This window comes from Arachis ipaensis, chromosome B8 (assembly GCF_059453495.1).
Source record: "Arachis ipaensis isolate K30076 ecotype BB chromosome B8, ASM5945349v1, whole genome shotgun sequence".
NCBI lineage: Eukaryota > Viridiplantae > Streptophyta > Magnoliopsida > Fabales > Fabaceae > Arachis > Arachis ipaensis.
In genome coordinates this window covers 110442585-110462901 of record NC_142443.1, presented here as the reverse complement: position 1 = coordinate 110462901, position 20317 = coordinate 110442585, and the positions used below count along the sequence as shown (strand labels likewise).

The window sequence follows — 20317 nt, the reverse complement described above, 5'->3', positions numbered from 1 at the left end:
CACATGGTAATTCAATTATTTTGATTTTACATGAGCATGCTTCCCAAAACTTTTATGAGTTATTTTAATTCTTTTCTACCCTTTTGTTTTTTTTCATCCATGTTCCCAATAGGTTTTTCCACATTTAAACTATACATAATTTTCTATCTTAAGCTAACCAAGGATTCAACTTGGGATTTTATTTTGTTTTTCTGCTTAAGGCTAGTAATGTGGCTAATAGAATAAAAGGGGATTTAAAGGCTCAAGGGGGCTAACAAGGGTGATGTACAGGGTAGGCTATTTTGGGATAAGTGAGCTAAAATCAAATAACGGCCTCAATCACTCTCTTGGTATGTATTTCTATTCTATAATCTGACATATAGATTAAAACAAAGTAAAGAACACTAGAATAAACAAGAAGGGCGGAACACACAGGAATAAAATATTATGGTTTGAATGTAACCATACAATTAAGCTCAAAACTCACAGGCTGTGTGTTCTCTAGCTCAAAAATCATTTATCAGTTATGTATGTCATGCAGGTTTAGTTAAAAGTTCCCATTATTCTCAATGTAAAACTTAAGGTGGCCTTAAAGTTCTAGTGTTTCTCCTTGATGAAATGTTGTTTAATTAACTAACATGTAATGCTATATATACAAGGTGTGGGTTGTTTTGATTCTGTTAAAGTCTCTAGTTTACTTCTTTTTTCTTTTCAATCTATTCTGAGTTATCTTATGCTAAAAAGGGTAAACTATACTAATCAATCCACAATTTCTATAACTAATAAGTTAGAATTGCAACTAAACTATATGGCTAAAATATGAACTAAAGTGCAACATGTAGAAAATAGAGTAAAAATACATAAAAATAACAATGTATAAGTACTGAAAAAATGAAAATAAAAATAAAGAGAAAATACAGAAAAAGTAGCAAAATAGAAAGAGTATGTAGTGGTTCACCAAAAATATACGCCAGAGATGGCGACCTCCCCACACTTAAAATGTAGCATCGTCCCCGATGCTCACTCAAGCAGGGTGTGAAGGGATGTCATCACTGGAAGGGTGGGTAGCTAAGGTCTCTGTAGTGGTGATCTGAGGGTCTGACTACTGTGGAGGAGGTGCTGATTGAAGAGGTATCTCAGGGTCTACAGCCTGAATCTGGGGTGGAGCCTCCTGATGTGATGCTGCCTGCCGGGTGCTTGCCTGCTCTGCCTCGCTCTGTGGATAGGTCTCTGCCTCGGGATCATCCGCCTCCTCCTCAGATGCCTCGGATGGTGTGTCAGGCTCGGAGGGGATGTCGCCAAAGCGTATCATCAGCTTCAGGTGCTCATAGCGTCGCTTGTTGCGACGCTCCATCTGGTCAAGCCGTCGAAACAGGCAGTGCACTAGATGATAGATGGGCTCTGGGGCAGGTGGAGGTGCAGTGGTGGTGGCAGGGGTAGCTGTGGAAGAAGAGGGGCCGGCAGATGGTGTGTTCGTGTCAGCAGTAGCAGTGAGGAAAGGAGGTCTGTAGCCCAAAGCCAGAAAGTTCCTGCTGTTAGAGATAATCTTCTTGCATTCTGCAGCAGGTGGCTTTTCATCAGCATCCTCCCAAGGCACGTCAGCTCGACGGCCTAGCTGTGTAATCAAATAAGGAAAGGGAAGAGTGCCTCGGACGTGGACCCTGGCCATATAGTACCGGATAAAGCGTGGCAGGTACAGGTCCTTACCCTCCATCACACACCAAAGGAGAGTGACCATAGCGACTGGTATCTCAGTCTCGTGAGTACTCGGCATAATAAAGTTACTAAGAATCTGATGCCATAGCCGAGCCTCATCATTCAAGTAGATCCACTTGATTCCCTTTGGCATGGTGGTGTTCTGACCCATAATCCAAGGAACTGTCGGGTCAAGGGCTATCCGGGCCTTGACTGTATCCCAATCAAATCGCATAAAGCACATGTCTTCCTCAGCTTTCTGATAGCCATCCAGCTGATCAGTCTTAGGCAGAAGCTTCAAAACATCTTCAATGGCCTCTTCAGTAACCAGAATCTGCTTCCCTCTGAGGTTCACTGCATCTAGGGAAGTCTTGAAGTAATTGCAGTAGAATTCTCTAACCCAAGATGCATTGACCTCAGTCAGAGGTCTCTCCAGGAAGAACCAACCTCTTTGTTTGATCTGGTCAGAGGTGTATTGCTGGAGTTCTTCTGGGATTTTCAGAGTCCTCTCCAGGTATAGGTTCCTGGAGGTTGCAAACACTGGATACCTCAGCTCACAGTATCGGTTTGCAAACTTTACTGGATCAGTAGCAGGGATTAGCTGGTCATCCTTCTTCTGTGGGGTAAAATTTTTCTCCCGCAAGGAGGCATCATGCATGAGATATATGATAGACATAGAGGCTTTTCCTCTTTTCTGTTTGCCAGTTGTTGCCTTTCCTTTCCCTTTTCTGTGGGAGTCCGACATCTTGAAAAACAGAATTCAAGGATATAATAAAAACAGAAAAACAAGGAGGCAATTAACAAAAGAAGCACATAGTGGCAAAGGAGCAGGAGAGTAATGAATATGAGCTAAGTAAATGTGCATTAAGGATTGAATAGGAGTTAAAAGTTCGAAAAGAAGAATTTACAATCCAAAATGGAATAGAATTCATGTGAAATAAAAAAATAAACATCATGCCTTGGTTAGAGTGTTAAGAGAAAGTGAAAGAAAATCAGAAAAGAAGTTTTCAAAAGGTTAGGTTAGTTAGAATTGAAAAAGAGTTTAGGAAGGGAAAATTAGTGAGTTAGTAGAAGTGGGTTAAAGTAAGTGGCATAATGAAAATATTCCAAGTAACAAGTATTCACAGTTAGAAGCGATAAGTAACTCATATCCAAACAGGTAAAACATTTTGATGATGATTCAAATAGATATAGAGAAAGCAGAAATTGGAATCAAACATCAAAAATGCAGTGTAGGAACCAGGAAATCAAAAAGGATAAGAAAACTTGTCCGGGCATTCATGAATGGTTTGGTTAAAGCAGAGTAAAACAGATATCAAAATGGCAAAACCAAAACATGAATGGAAACATTTTACAGAAATTTGGGCAGCATTCCGGCTAAAATTAGATTGTCCCGGAAAAAGAAACAGCAGTCAAATAGTTCATATGAATCAAAATTAAAGTTGTACTTACATATAAGGAATATAAACATGAAAATTCAGAGTAAAGAGCAGCATGAAACAAGAAATTATAGCATATGAACAAAATTAACAGCACAGCATCAGTAGAATTGCGAAAATAATGAAACAACAAACAAGAACAATGCAATTAAACAGACCTAAATCCACTAACCACATCCTAGGCTACCTAACATCCTAAAATCCACTACAACATGCATATCTAACTAGCCTAAAGATGAACAATAACAGAAAAAAATAGGAACTAACGATGAAAGGATAAAAGGGTGGCGTTCGGCGGAACCTAGTAGGCGAACTAGGGCGAGTGGGCAGAAAGGTGGCTGGGGGTGGTGGTGACGGCATCTGGCGCGGCAGAGAAGGGCGGCGCGGTGGCGGTGATGCTGTTCGGAGGGGCAGTGAGAGAAAGTAGGGGTAATGGGGGTAGGGGGAGAGGGGAAGGGGTGGGTGGTGGATGGGGGGGCGTGGCTGGGATGGGACGACAGCCGTGGGTGGTGGTTGTGGAAGTGGGGGCAGTGGCGTTGGAGGGAGGGAGGAGAAGGAAGAAGAAGAAAGAAGGGGGAAGGAGGAAGGGGGGTGGGTGGCGGGGGGTTCTGGGTGGTCGGCGGTGGTCGGCGGTGGCGTGGTGGTGGCAGGGTGGTGGTGGTTGGATTGGAGGAGAAGAGAGGGAGAAGAAAGGCTTGGGGGGGCGCGACTGGTAGGGTTCGCATGGCTGGGGCGTTATAAATTTGAATCCACGCGGCCGCGTGGGGGACGCGGTCGCATGGCTGGAGCAAAAAAGGGTGTGACGCGATCGCGTGGATGACGCGATCGCCTGGAGGGCAAAAAGAGTAAATGACGCGATCCCTGGGGCATGCTATCGCGTCGCTGGAATTTGTGCTAAACGCACAAATCCAGCGTCGTTTCAGCGCAACTCTCTGTCTCCTTTTAAGGTGTGGTGCAATCCATGCGACGCGATCGCGTCGCTCACGCGATTGCGTGGGATTGGTATTGTGCAAGGGACACGATCGCGTGGGTCAATTGTGCGAAATGCACAATGGCCGCATGATTCCAGCCTAACTTTCAGGACGTTGGATCTTTACGCCGATCTCCAGGTCACGCGGCCGCGTGGGTGACGCGGTCACGTGGGTAATGTTTTACGCCGTTTGACGCGATCGCATGGATGATGCGGTCGCATGGAGCACCTTCTCCTTTTTTTTTATGTAGTATGCAGAATGCAATGATTAATATAAATGCGATGCAAAATTCCAGGTTCAATATTATAAAATAAAATAAAACTTGAAAACAAACACAACGAAGTAAAAATTGAAAAATGAACGATCATACCATGGTGGGTTGTCTCCCACCTAGCACTTTTAGTTAAAGTCCTTAAGTTGGAAATTGGATGAGCTTCCTGTTATGGCGGCTTATGCTTAAATTCATCCAGAAATCTCCACCAATGCTTGGAATGCCAATAACCTCCGAGGTCCCAAACTAGGCACGTGAAGCTTCTGAGCAGCTTCAAATAGATTCTCAGACTCCCGGGGTGACGAATGTCAGCATAGATTCCAGGATCCCAAACTTTGCTTTTAAATCCGCCTTCGTCTTAATCTATACTTTTCCATCTGGGTGGTTTAGAGATTAGATTCTCACCAGGATAACCAAACATTTTTCGAGATCCATCCGGTTGATCATGATGCCAATCCGTGCACTTCAAGTTGAAGCGTGGAACCTTATTGAACCTTGTGCACCAGCTCTGAGTACGAGCCATTTTCCTTTTACTCTTAAAGCCACAGAGAGCTCTAAGCTGGCCATCTATTTCAAGCAAACCATATTCAAGTGGAAAAATACAGTTAAAAGTTAAGGATTGTACCCACTTGAAGCTTGTATTGGGTGGTAATGGCCTTGGGGTAGGTGGTTCTAGTGGTTCTGTGAGTTCTACTCTCTTGTGCTCTTCTGTGAAATTCTCCAGTTCTTTGCAAGATTCTTCAAATGTTTCTATGTCCTGATCAAAGTCATCTATGTCCTCCTCATCACTTGTGTCATAGACTGGAGGTTGAGAGAAATCTACCTCCGTATCATCTTCGTATTCGCTTGGGGAAGATTCTTCGGTCTCAGAGAATTCACTTGCGGATGCAAGTTCATTATCATCATCAAGGAAACTTGCTTCTTGGATTATTCTGTCTAGTTCTTCAGGAAATACCTGCCTTGGGGATTGCGCACAATCCTCCTTAGCATCAATTGTAACATCCTTGACAGAATTTTCCACAACTCTGGCTTCCCATGGAAGTTCAGCGTCTCCTAAGTCTTCAACCAACTCTTCTTCTTCAATAATGACAGCTTCTTCTACTTGTTCCAGTACGAAGCCATGCTCTATCTTGTCCACTGGAGTTTCTAGTATTTCCTTCATGCTACGCTCTTCATTAGACTGTCCACATGGGGCTGTGGAAGGTCCTTGAATGTTCGAATGTCTAGAAGATAATTGACTTATTGATTGCTCCAGTTGATGAAGGGTTGTTTGAAGTCGATTTACTGTTTCCTTGAGGCGAAGCTTTGATTCTCGGGGTGATAGATTTGGATATGGCACAGGGGGAAGTGGTGGTGTTTGGGAGTGATTGGATTGGAACTGGGGTAAATGAGGATCATGTGGTGGTGAATGGTGAAAAGAAGCTTGTGAGCGTGGTGGTTCGAAGTTATGTTGAGAGGATGCCCTATAAGCACGTAGTGGGGTTGTTGGTAGTTACAAGGTTGTCCACCATGTCTATTTGCTTGGTATGCATTGTAGAATGGTCTTTGTCCATGATATCTTGGAGGGTGTTGTTGCCTAAAGGGTTGATCATGTCCTCTTGGCTCCATCCATCTTTGATTGCTCTGACCTTGATGCATATTCCTGTTATAACTTTCATTCCTTTCAATAACATTAGAACCAAACACAAAGCGAAAGGGGTGAGAATTCATAGTAGCTGATGAAAATAAAAGGGGAAAATAAAAACAAATAAACAAGTAAAAGGAGTATATTTACAATAACCAATAATAAGGCACACGATTGCAGCTCCCCGGCAACGACGCCATTTTGATGAGAGGAACTTTTGTGTGGTCTAGAAATTTGCAAATAAATCCTCGTTTCAAGTATAGTTTCTAAACCTTCAAAAGTCCTTTCACACAAACGTTTTGGTTGTCACAAGTAACAAACCCCTTTAAAATTGATAACCGAGTATTTAAACCTCGGGTCGTCTTCTCAAGGAGCTACAAGGAAGTGTGTTCTTATTATTGGCTATGGGGATTGTAAATTGGGGTTTTGAGAATGAGGAGCAAGTAATTTAAGTGGTAATTAAAGTAGATGAAAAACAAGTAATTTAAACAGCAAGTGAAATAAATAAATGACTGTAAATAAACTTTTGGCAAGGTATGAGAAATTAGAGGTCATATCCTGGCTATCCTTATCAATGATGATGATAATCGAATCTTAATTCCACTTTGTTAGCCTTTACTAAGATAAAGGAAGGTCAAGGAATTATTTGGATTGATCTTCGGATCCTGTTTTATTTTCTAAGAAAAGATTGGGATTCTTGAAGCTCAATACAATTAGCAAAGATAACAATTATCAAGCATGTTTGAGTTTGATAACTCCTGAGTTGCTGATTTCTTAACCAAAACCAAAAGGAGAAAAGTAAATCTACTGGAATAAGAATGTCTTCAGATTGGGAATAATTGTAACTAATAAATAAAAGAAAGCAATATTAACTGAAATACCTCAAATAACATTAATCCAAAATAAAAATCTATAACATAGAAGAATTCATAAATTAAATTGCAAAAGTAAATAATCAACTAAAGTAACGAATAAAAGTAAAAGAGAAGCTTAAAGTAAAGGAACATTAAACCTGGGATCGAGAGTCACTCCCAAACTAAGAGAAATCCTAAATCCTAATCCTAAAAGAGAGAGAGAATCTCTCTCTAAACTAAATCTAAATCATGAAAACTAAAACTAAAGTCGTCTCTCTATGAATGGATACATTCTCTCACTTCATAACCTCTGGTCTATGCCTTCTGGACTTGGATTTGGGCCAAAAAGGCCTTCAGAAATCGCTGGGAGCGTTTTCTGTAATTACTGGTGCGTGGCCTCTGTCACGCGTCCGCGTGGGTCACGCGGTCACGTCATTCGGAGCTTTTCTTGTCACGCGGTCGCGTCAGTCATGCGGCCGCGTCATATGTGTTTTGCTTAAGGCACGCGGTCGCGTCAGTCATGCGACCGCGTCGCTGTTGATTCGCGCTTGGCATGCGTCCGCGTCGCCCATGCGATCGCGTGGATGCCAGTTTCTTTAGAAACTCCGTTTTGTTCTTTCCTTCCATTTTTGTATGTTTCCTTTCCATCCTTTAAGTCATTCCTGCCTTAGAAGATCTGAAACTACTCAACACACTAGTCACGGCATCGAATGGAATTAAAGGTAATTAAAATAATTAGTTTTAAAGCATAGAAAACATGTTTTTCACATACATCACATAATGAGGAAGGGAAAGTAAAACTATGCAATTAATATGAATAAGTGGGTGAAGGATTGAATAAATCACTCAAACTAAGCACAAAATATATCATAAAATATGGGTTTATCAGCAAGCTTTCTGGTCCTCGGATTTGTTGTCATAGATTCCGTTTATGTTTGTTTTATTTTCTTGGAAAGGAGGAACGTGCACATTTAATGTGCGTTTTGTTTCCCGTGTCGAAATGATTGATGTGAGGCTTTGGTTCAGTTTTCGGTATAATCTGGGTCGTTGATTTTGGCTGTGTGGTTTGGATGGCTGAGATTGGGGCGGTTTTATTTTTGGTTTTCAGAAACCGTTTCACTTTACCATGTTTTATTACTTGGGTTGTTTTAGGTAGTCTCTGCCCTGTTTTGTTTTGATTTTTTACCTCTTGCATGTTCCCAGAGGAAAAGAAAGAAATGATTAACAAAGGTTTGTGTTGAAAAATTGTGGTCTCTTCTTTTTGTTTTCGCTTTGTTTGTTCTGGGGTTATGGAGAAAGGTAAGGTCACTGTTGTAGAGAGCGATCCATATAGCTGGGTTAGTGAGCAGGTTAAACACTGTGTGTCTAGGTTTAATGATTCTGAATCTGTGTGTCTAGGTTAGGGAAGGGCATAACATAAGGATAGAGCTTTTGCCTTGCGCGGAGGGTGATCGTGTGTGTGAGCAGGTCGAGGGTTGGTCGTACTTTTATCTTTATTCTCTTCTGTTGACTGAACTGGGTGTTCGGTTTCCGTTTACAGATTTTGAGTGTGGTGTTTTGTTCTGGTTGAACTGCACTCCCTCTCAATTACATCCTAATTCCTGGGGCTTTGTTCGTGCCTTTGAAAACTTGATGGAAATCTTGGAACGGCCACCTTCTCAGGGTGTTCTTCTCTTTGTTTCAGTCTAAGGGGGTCAGGCGGGGTTTATGGGTGAATCTTAGTAGTTATCCTCGTCGCTCAGTGTTTTCTCTATATAAATCTTCATATAAAAACTTTAAGACTATGTTTGTCAAGGTTAGGAGTGTTGAGGATGAATTTCCGTTTTATTTGAATGAATTCTTAGAGGCAAGGTTTCCCGTTTCATGGTCTCCCGAGCCTGTCCAGGTGCTAGATGTTGATGATAGAATGTTTGATGATAATGTCATGTTGGAGTTTTTGGTAGAGGCGTTGGAGTCGGTTGGGTTGTTGTCGGTTGCTGAGTTGTTGAAATGGGAATCAGATAAGGAGGCGGTTTTGGATTATTTAGGTAATTGTTCCTGATATAGATTACTAGTATGTTGGTATTGTTATTGTTGAAATTTTGTTTTTTGTGATTTTGTTTTGTAGCAGAGAAAGCCCCCACTATTACCACTGCTGGTCTAAAGTCCTTTTTTAGTCAAAGGAAAAAAAACGAAATAGAAGGTTCCACGATGAATGTTGGTAAGGAGGGTGGTGCCGCTGTTCAGACTGAAGTTAACCCTCGTCCGAAAAGGAAAAGGGTCAAGCCTCGTGCTGAAGTGGTGAATAGTAAAGAGGGGAATTCTCTTGTTTTGCCACTTGTGGAGGCTGCTTATGAATCTCAGAAGAGACTTCATGCTTATCGTGAGGATGATAACATGAGGTCCTTGTGGTCGAGGTTCTTCCCCTTCGCCACCCTTGCTGATGAATTGTGTCGTTTCCCCGATGATTCCCAGATGATTGAGGAAGTTGGCAGTGCTGGGATTAGCCGCTTTCTTCATGTATCTCCGTTTATGTTGTTATTGCTCTTCCTTTATTTGTCTTGTTAATTCCCTTTTTATTGTAGGTTATTGGGGCTCGGATTATGGCTATTGGGAGGTGATGAGCGGATAATTTATATGCTTTTTGGCATTATTTTTACATAATTTTTAGTATGATTTAGTTAGTTTTTAGTATATTTTTATTAGTTTTTAAATAAAAATCACATTTCTGGACTTTACTATGAGTTTGTGTATTTTTCTGTGATTTCAGGTATTTTCTGGCTGAAATTGAGGGACTTGAGCAAAAATCATATTTAGAGGTTGAAGAAGGACTGCAGATGCTGTTGGATTCTGACCTCCCTGCACTCAAAGTGGATTTTCTGGAGCTACATAACTCTAAATGGCGCGCTTTCAAATGTTTTGGAAAGTAGACATCCAGGGCTTTTCATCAATATATAATAGTCTATACTTTGCACAAGGATAGACGATGTAAACTGGCGTTGAACGTCAATTCCATGCTGCATTCTGGAGTCAAACGCCAGAAACAGGTTGCAAAGTGGAGTTAAACGCCAGAAACAGGTTACAAACTGGCGTTCAACTCCAAGAGAAGCCTCTACACATGTAAAGCTCAATGCTCAGCCCAAGCACACACTAAGTGGGCCCCAGAAGTGGATTTCTGCATCAATTACTCATTCTGTAAACCCTAGTAACTAGTTTAGTATAAATAGGACTTTTTACTATTGTATTAGACATCTTGGGACGTTTAGTTCTTAGATCATGGGGGCTGGCCATTCGGCCATGCTTGGACCTTCATCACTTATGTATTTTCAATGGTAGAGTTTCTACACTCCATAGATTAAGGTGTGGAGCTCTGCTGTTCCTCATGAATTAATACAAAGTACTACTGTTTTTCTATTCAATTCAAGCTTATTCCGCTTCTAAGATATTCATTCGCACCCAAGAACATGATGAATGTGATGATTATGTGACGCTCATCATCATTCTCACCTATGAACGCGTGCCTGACAAACACTTCCGTTCTACATGCAAACAAGCTAGAATGAGTATCTCTTAGATATCTAATACAGAGGACCGAGTCCGAGATATTAGAATCTTCGTGGTATAAGTTAGAACCCATGGATGGCCATTCCTGAGATCCGGAAAGTCTAAACCTTGTCTGTGGTATTCCGAGTAGGATCTGGGAAGGGATGGCTGTGACGAGCTTCAAACTTGCGAGTGATGGGCGTAGTGACAGACGCAAAAGGATAGTAAATCCTATTCCAGTATGATCGAGAACCGTCAGATGATTAGCCGTGCAGTGACAGCGCATTAGACCATTTTCACAGAGAGGATGGGATGTAGCCATTGACAACGGTGATGTCCTACATAAATCTTGCCATGGAAAGGAGTAGGAAGGATTGGATGAAGACAGCAGGAAAGCAAAGGTTCAGAGGGACGAAAGCATCTCTATACGCTTATCTGAAATTCTCACCAATGAATTACATAAGTACCACTATCCTATTTTATATTTTATTTATCTTTTACTTATCAATTCATAAAATCAGTTGAATCTGCCTGACTGAGATTTACAAGGTGACCATAGCTTGCTTCAAGCCGACAATCTCCGTGGGATCGATCCTTACTCACGTAAGGTTTATTACTTGGACGACCCAGTGCACTTGCTGGTTAGTTGTATGAAGTTGTGAAACAGAATTAAGAACATGAACGTGCGTATTGAGTTTTTAGCGCTGTTACCAAGGAAGGAATGATCACGATTTCGCACACCAAGTTTTTGGCGCCGTTGCCGGGGATTGTTCGAGTTTGGACAATTGACGGTTCATCTTGTTGCTCAGATTAGGTAACTTTATTTTAATTTTAACCTTTTTGTTTTTATTATTCTTATTTTCAAAAAAATAAAAAAAAATTATATATTTTTATTCAGAATTTTTAAGAATGAATTCTAGTGTTTCATGATGATTTGTTGAATCCTGGCTGTCTGTAAAGCCATGTCTAAATTCTTTTGGACTGAGACTTCAACTAATCACTTCAATGCATGTAATATCCTGCTGAAGCTTGGCTGGCCATTGGCCATGTCTAGTGTTTTGGACCGGATCTTTCACTGAAAGCTTGGCTGGCTAGTAAGCCATGTCTAATTCCTGGACTGGAGCTTTAGACTAACATTGCAAGATTCCTGGAATTCCTATTAAAAATTTTGAAATCCTTATTTTTCTTTTTCAAATTAATTTACGAAAAATCCAAAAAATTTATAAAATCATAAAATCAAAAAAATATTTTTGTGTTTCTTGTTTGAGTCTTGAGTCAAATTTTAAGTTTGGTGTTAATTGCATCTTTTTTATTTTCTAAAAAATTTATTTTCGAAAATTCATGCATTGCATTCTTCATGATCTTTAAGTTGTTCTTGACAAGTCTTCTTGTTTGATCTCCATATTTTCTTGTTTTGTGTCTTTTCTTATTTTTCATATGCATTCTTGAAACATTAATGCCTAAAGAATAAAAAATTTTTAAGTTTGGTGTCTTGCATGTTTTCTTTTCTTGAAAATTTTTCAAAAATAAGTTCTTGGTGTTCATCTTGACATTCAAAGTGTTCTTGGTGTTCATCTTGACATTCATAGTGTTCTTGCATGCATTAGGTGTTTTGATTCATAATTTTCATGATTTGTTTCAATTTTGTATTTTTCTCTTTCATCATTAGAAATTCAAAAATAAAAAAAAATATCTTTCCCTTTTTCACTCATCAAATTCGAAAATTTGAGTTGACTTTTTCAAAATTTTTTAAAATCTAGTTGTTTTTATGAGTCAAATCAAATTTTCAATTTAAAAATCTTATCTTTTTTAAAATCTTTTTCAAAATCAAATCTTTTTCAATTTTCTTTTCATATTTTCGAATTCCTTTTTAAAATTTTTCAAAATCTTTTTCATTTTTTCGAAAATATTCAAATTAATTTTCAAAATCTTTTTCTTATTTTATTTCTTAATTTTCGAAAATTTTATTAGCATTTAATGTTTTGATTCAAAATTTTTCAAAGTTGTTACTTGCCTATTAAGAAAGGTTCAATCTTTAAACTCTAGAATAATATCTTTTTAGTTTCTTGTTAGCCAAGTAATCAACTTTAATTTTTAAAATCAAATCTTTTTAAATTTCTTTTTCAAATCTTTTTCAAAATAAATTTCAATCACATCTTTTTCAAAATCAATTTCAAAATCTTTTCTAACTTCTTATCTTTTCAAATTTGATTTTCAAATCTTTTTCAATCAATCTTATCTTTTTGTTTCAATCATATCTTTTTCAATTTCAATCATATCTTTTTCAAAAACAAATTTCAAATCTCTTTTAATCAATCATATCTTTTTGTTTCAATCATATCTTTTTCAAAACTGCCCAACTAACTCTCTACCTTCAATTTTCGAAAATTCCTTCCCTCTTTTTCAAAATTTCATTTTAATTAACTAATTGTTTTAATTTTAATTTAATTTCAATTTTAATTTTCGAATTATAAATTTAATTTTAAAATACTTTTATTTTATTTTGTTTAATTTTCGAATTCCTTTCTTATCTCTCATCTCCTTCTATTTATTTATTCATCTACTAACACTTCTCCTCACCCAAAAATTCAAACCCCTTCTCCTCTGAGTTCGAATTCTTCTCTTCTTCATTCTTTCTCTTCTTTTCTTCTACTCACACAAGGGAACCTCTATACTGTGGTAAAAAGGATCCCTATTATTATTTTCTGTTCCCTTCTTTTTCATATGAGCAGGAGCAAAGACAAGAACATTCTTGTTGAAACTGATCCTGAACCTGAAAGGACTCTGAAGAGGAAACTAAGAGAAGCTAAAATACAACAATCCAGAGACAACCTTACAGAAATTTTCGAAAAAAAAGAGGAGATGGCAGCCGAAAATAATAACAATGCTAGGAGGATGCTTGGTGACTTCACTACACCTAATTCCAATTTACATGGAAGAAGCATCTCAATCCTTGCCATTGGAGCAAACAATTTTGAGCTTAAACCTCAATTAGTTTCTCTGATGCAACAGAACTGCAAGTTTCATGGACTTCCATCTGAAGATCCTTTTCAGTTTTTGACTGAATTCTTGCAGATCTGTGATACTGTTAAGACCAATGGGGTTGATCCCGAGGTCTACAGGCTTATGCTTTTCCCGTTTGCTGTAAGAGACAGAGCTAGAGTATGGTTGGACTCTCAACCTAAAAATAGCCTGAACTCTTGGGATAAGCTAGTCACGGCTTTCTTAGCCAAGTTCTTTCCTCCTCAAAAGCTTAGTAAGCTTAGAGTGGATGTTCAAACCTTCAGACAGAAAGAAGGTGAATCCCTCTATGAAGCTTGGGAGAGATATAAGCAACTGACCAAAAAGTGTCCTTCTGACATGCTTTCAGAATGGACCATTCTGGATATATTCTATAATGGTCTATCTGAACTATCAAAGATGTCATTGGACCATTCTGCAGGTGGATCCATTCACCTAAAGAAAATGCCTGCAGAAGCTCAAGAACTCATTGACATGGTTGCTAATAACTAGTTCATGTACACTTCTGAGAGGAATCCTGTAAGTAATGGAACGCCTCAGAAGAAGGGAGTTCTTGAAATTGATACTCTGAATGCCATACTGGCTCAGAAAAAAATATTGACTCAGCAAGTCAATATGATTTCTCAGAGTCTGAATGGAATGCAAGCTGCATCCAACAGTACTCAAGAGGCATCTTCTGAAGAAGAAGCTTATGATCCTGAGAACCCTGCAATAGCAGAGGTGAATTACATGGGTGAACCCTATGGAAACACCTATAATCCCTCATGGAGAAATCACCCAAATCTCTCATGGAAGGATCAACAAAAGCCTCAACAAGGCTTTAATAATGGTGGAAGAAGCAGGTTTAGCAATAGCAAGCCTTTTCCATCATCCACTCAGCAAAAGACAGAGAGTTCTGAGCAGACCCCATCTAGCTTGGCAAACATAGTCTCTGATCTATCTAAGGCCACTCTAAGTTTCATGAATGAAACAAGGTCCTCCATTAGAAATTTGGAAGCACAAGTGGGCCAGCTGAGTAAAAGAATCACTGAAACCCCTCCTAGTACTCTCCCAAGCAATACAGAAAAAAATCCAAAAGGAGAGTGCAAGGCCATTGAATTGATCATCATGGCCGAACCTACAAGGGAGGGAGAGGACGTGAACCCCAGTGAGGAAGACCTCCTGGGACGTCCAGAGATCAATAAGGAGTTTCCCTCTGAGGAACCAAAGGACTTTGAGGCTCATCTGGAGACCATAGAGATTCCATTAAACCTCCTTATGCCATTCATGAGCTCTGATGAATATTCTTCTTCTGAAGAGAATGAAGATGTTACTGAAGAGCAAGTTGCCAAGTACCTTGGTGCAATCATGAAGCTGAATGCCAAATTATTTGGTAATGAGACTTGAGAAGATGAACCTTCCTTGTTCACCAATGAACTGAGTGATCTGGATCAACTGAGATTGCCTCAGAAGAAACAGGATCCTGGAAAGTTCTTAATACCGTGTACCATAGGCTCCATGACCTTTGAAAAGGCTCTATGTGACCTCGGGTCAGTGATAAACCTCATGCCACTCTCTGTAATAGAGAAACTGGGAATCTTTGAGGTGCAAGCTGCCAGAATCTCATTAGAGATGGCAGATAACTCCAGAAAACAAGCTTATGGACAAGTAGAGGACATCCTAGTAAAGGTTGAAGGCCTTTACATCCCTGCTGATTTCATAATCTTGGATACTGGGAAGGATGAGGATGAATCCATCATCCTTGGAAGACCCTTCCTAGCCACAGCAAGAGCTGTGATTGATGTGGACAGAGGAGAGTTGGTCCTTCAACCGAATGAGGACTACCTTGTGTTTAAAACTCAAGGATCTCCTTCTGTAACCATGGAGAGGAAGCATGAAAAGCTTCTCTCACTGCAGAGTCAACCAAAGCCCCCACAGTCAAACTCTAAGTTTGGTGTTGGGAGGTTCCAACCTTGCTCTGATTATCTGTGAGGCTCCATGGGAGCTTACTGTCAAGCTATTGACATTAAAGAAGTGCTTGTTAGGAGGCAACCCAATGTTATTTAATCATATTTATGTTATTTTCTCTTTGTTATTTTGTGCTTTATTAGGTTGATGATCATGTGGAGTCACAAAAACTACTAAAAAATCAAAAAACAAAATGAAAAACAGCATTAAAAACAACACACCCTGGAGGAGAGCAGTCTGGCATTTAAACGCTAGAAACAAGCATCTGTCTGGCGTTTAACGCCAGAAACAGGCACCAAGTTGGCGTTTAACGCCAGAAACAAGCATTTACCTGGCGTTAAGCGCCAGAAACAAGCTACATTTGGGTGTTTAACACCAGAAACAGGCAGCAGTCTGGCGTTAAACGCCAGGATTGCACAGCAAGGGCATTTTACACGCCTAATTGAAGCAGGGATGTTAAGTCCTTGGCCCCACTAGATCTGTGGACCCCACAGGATCCCTACCACTTCTTCTCTCATCTTCATACCTTTTCATAACATTCTTCCTCAATTAACCTCCACCAATCACCTCTATTACTCCTCTAAAACCATCATACAACCCACCTACGCCCACCCACTTAAATTCAAACCATCACTCCTTCCTTTTCACACATCATAACCACCTAAAATCCCCTTGACCGAACCATTCACACACCTCCATCACCTCCATTTTCTTCTTCTTCTACTCACTTTGTTTTTCTTTTGCTCGAGGACGAGCAAACATTTTAAGTTTGGTGTGGAAAAAGCATTGCTTTTTTTTTGTTTTTCCATAACCACTAATGCCTCAAGGGATGCACTTTCCTCCACAAAATTTTTGGGAGCAAATCAACACCTCCCTAGGAGAATTAAGTTCCAACATGGGACAACTAAGGGTGGAACATCAAGAGCACTCCATCATCCTCCATGAAATTAGAGAAGATCAAAGAGCAATGAGGGAGGAGCAACAAAGACAAGGAAGAGACATAGAAGAGCTCAAGGACATCATTGGTTCCTCAAGAAGAAAACGCCACCATCACTAAGGTGGACTCATTCCTTGTTCTTAAATTATCTGTTTTTCATTTTTATGTTAAATGTTTATCTATATTTGTGTCTTATTACATGATCATTAGTATTCAAGTGTCTATGCCTTAAAGTAGTGAATATTAATCCATCACCTCTCTTGAATGAAAAATATTTTAATTACAAAAGAATAAGAAGTACAGGGTTTCAAATTCATCCTTGAAACTAGTTTAATTATTTTGATGTGGTGACAATACTTTTTGTTTTTTGAATGAATGCTTGAACAGTGCATATGTCTTTTGAAGTTGATGTTTATGAATGTTAAATATGTTGGCTCTTGAAGAATAAGGAAAAAGGAGACATGTTATTTGATAATCTAAAAAATCATAAAAATGATTCTTGAAGCAAGAAAAAGCAGTGAATACAAAAGCTTGCAAAAAAAATAAAAGAAAAAAAATAATAAAAATAGCAAAAAAAAAATAGAAAAAAAAAGAGAAAAAGCAAGCGAAAAAGCCAAAAGCTCTTAAAACCAAAAGGCAAGAGCAAAAAGCCAGTAGCCTTTAAAACCAAAAGGAAAGGGTAATAAAAAGGATCCAAGGTTTTGAGCATCAGTGGATAGGAGGGCCTAAAGGAATAAAATCCTGGCCTAAGCGGCTGAACCAAGCTGTCCCTAACCATGTGCTTGTGGTGTGAAGGTGTCAAGTGAAAACTTGAGACTGAGCGGTTAAATTCAAGGTCCAAAGCAAAAACAGAGTGTGCTTAAGAACCCTGGACACCTCTAATTGGGGACTTTAGCAAAGCTGAGTCAAAATCTGAAAAGGTTCACCCAGTTATGTGTCTGTGGCATTTATGTATCTGGTGGTAATACTGGAAAACAAAGTGCTTAGGGCCACGGCCAAGACTCATAAAGTAGCTGTGTTCAAGAATCAACATACTGAACTAGGAGAATCAATAACACTATCTGAACTCTGAGTTCCTATAGATGCCAATCATTCTGAACTTCAATGGATAGAGTGAGATGCCAAAACTATTCAAGAGGCAAAAAGCTACAAGTCCCGCTCATCTGATTGGAGCTAAGTTTCATTGATATTTTGGAATTTATAGCATATTCTATTCTTTTTATCCTATTTGATTTTCAGTTGCCTGGGGACAAGCAACAATTTAAGTTTGGTGTTGTGATGAGCGGATAATTTATACGCTTTTTGGCATTGTTTTTACATAATTTTTAGTATGATTTAGTTAGTTTTTAGTATATTTTTATTAGTTTTTAAATAAAAATCATATTTCTAGACTTTACTATGAGTTTGTGTGTTTTTCTGTGATTTTAGGTATTTTCTGGCTGAAATTGAGGGACTTGAGCAAAAATCAGATTCAGAGGTTGAAGAAGGACTGCAGATGCTATTGGATTCTGACCTCCCTGCACTCAAAGTAGATTTTCTGGAGCTACAGAACTCCAAATGGCGTGCTCTCAATTGCGTTGGAAAATAGACATCCAGGGCTTTTCAGCAATATATAATAGTCCATACTTTACAAAAGGATAGATGATGTAAACTGGCGTTGAACGCCAGTTCCATGCTGCATTCTGGAGTCAAACGCCAGAAACAGGTTACAAACTGGCGTTCAACTCCAAGAGAAGCCTCTACACATGTAAAGCTCAATGCTCAGCCCAAGCACACACTAAGTGGGCTCCAGAAGTGGATTTCTGCATCAATTACTCATTTTGTAAACCCTAGTAACTAGTTTAGTATAAATAGGACTTTTTACTATTGTATTAGACATCTTGGGATGTTTAGTTCTTAGATCATGGGGGTTGGCCATTTGGCCATGCCTGAACCTTCATCACTTATGTATTTTCAACGGTAGAGTTTCTACACTCCATAGATTAAGGTGTGGAGCTCTGCTGTTCCTCATGAATTAATACAAAGTACTACTGTTTTTCTATTCAATTCAAGCTTATTCCGCTTCTAAGATATTCATTCACACCCAAGAACATGATGAATGTGATGATTATGTGACGCTCATCATCATTCTCACCTATGAACGCGTGCCTGACAAACACTTCCGTTCTACATGCAAACAAGCTAGAATGAGTATCTCTTAGATATCTAATACAGAGGACCGAGTCCGAGATATTAGAATCTTTGTGGTATAAGTTAGAACCCATGGATGGCCATTCCTGAGATCCAGAAATTCTAAACCTTGTCTGTGGTATTCCGAGTAGGATCTGGGAAGGGATGGCTGTGACGAGCTTCAAACTCGCGAGTGCTGGGCGTAGTGACAGACGCAAAAGGATAGTAAATCTTATTCCAGTATGATCGAGAACCGCCAGATGATTAGCCATGCAGTGACAGCGCATTGGACCATTTTCACAGAGAGGATGGGATGTATCCATTGACAATGGTGATGCCCTACATAAAGCTTGCCATGGAAAGGATTAGGAAGGATTGGATGAAGACAGCAGGAAAGCAGAGGTTTAGAGGGACGAAAGCATCTCTATACGCTTATCTGAAATTCTCACCAATGAATTACATAAGTACCACTATCCTATTTTATATTTTATTTATCTTTTACTTATCAATTCATAAAATCAGTTGAATCTGCCTGACTGAGATTTACAAGGTGACTATAGCTTGCTTCAAGCCGACAATCTCCGTGGGATCGACCCTTACTCACTTAAGGTTTATTACTTGGACGACCCAGTGCACTTGCTGGTTAGTTGTACGAAGTTGTGAAACAGAATTAAGAACATGAACGTGCATATTGAGTTTTTAACGCCGTTACCAAGGAAGGAATGATCACGATTTTGCACACCAGGAGGGCTCAGGAGCTTGCTGTCGAGTCTGAGGTGAAAGATGCTGCTGATGTTGCTGAGTTAACCTCTGCTGTTCAACAAAAGGAGAAGATGATTGTCGATCTTTCAACCTCTTTGAAGGGAAAGGAGAATGAGCTTGCTGAGGAGAGGCGTCTCCACTCATTAGCTATTGAAAATAACAAGGTCTTGAAGTCTGAGAATGGTAGGTTAGCTTCCAGAGTTAAGGAATTGGAAGCCGAGGTCTACGGGGCTTTTGCGGTGGGTTTTGAGAGAGCTGCTTCTCAAGTTCGGGCTCTGTTTTCTGAAGTTGACGTTGATAAGCTTGATGCGACGAAAATTATCGTTAATCGGGAGTTGATTGATGATGAAGCTGACAAGAAAAGTGATAGTTCCAGTATTGGTGATAAGATAGAATGAGGATTTGTCCTTTTATTATTTTGATGTTTTGACTTTGTTTTGGACGTTGCTAGTATTGTGGGACTTTGTTTTGATATGAATATGTAGTTTGATGGTTAAAACTTTTCCGAGTATGAAGCTCGGTTTGATTTTGAATATATATGCATATATATTTTGGATTTAGTTATGTTCTTTTTGTAAGTTTGTATGGTAGTTACTGTTTGGCTATATGATAAAGTAAAGGAGATAATCATATTATTGGATTATTTTGGATATGGCGTCCGGCCTCGTTAAAACCCTTTTTGAGAAAAACCCTATCTTGTTGGGATAAAACCTCAAAAATGGGAAAAAGAGTACCTTCATCCGCTTTGTTATACATTATGATTGATATTTCCTCAAAGAGGATACATTCCAGTTTCCTGATATCGGATCTCCCAATAATGTTTCTAATTGATATGCTCCTCTGCCGAGCACTTTATTAATTCGGAACGGGCCCTCCCAGTTTGCTGCTAATTTCCCACGTGTTTTTGGCTTCTTTGCTTCCTCTATTTTTCTAAGTACGAGCTCTTCGATTTCAAATGTTCTTGGCATAACTCTTTTGTTGTGTCTTGTTTGTATGAGCTGTTTCATTGCTAGCTGTTTTATTGTTGCTATTTCTCTTTCTTCATCAATGAGGTCCAAATCTGTTAGTCGCGCCCTCTAACGTTTCTGTTGACATCGTATAGGTCGGTTCTTAAGGTCGCTGTTCC

At 39.3% G+C, this 20317-nt stretch overlaps 1 protein-coding gene and 1 non-coding gene across 2 annotated transcripts; one reads left to right on the top strand and one right to left on the bottom strand.

Moving 5' to 3' along the window:
- The first annotated feature begins 8757 nt into the window (after positions 1 to 8757).
- On the top strand, positions 8758 to 19589 carry LOC148549245 (uncharacterized). Its single transcript, XM_088495701.1, has 4 exons — positions 8758 to 8860; positions 8941 to 9332; positions 9398 to 9429; positions 19178 to 19589. The coding sequence occupies exons 1-4, from the start codon at positions 8758 to 8760 to the stop codon at positions 19587 to 19589; spliced, it is 939 nt and encodes a 312-aa protein (XP_088351827.1).
- Positions 13614 to 13721, bottom strand: LOC148549246 (small nucleolar RNA R71). The gene has a single exon (XR_015897703.1). It is a non-coding gene; the product is annotated as a small nucleolar RNA R71 (small nucleolar RNA).
- Positions 19590 to 20317: the final 728 nt, after the last annotated feature.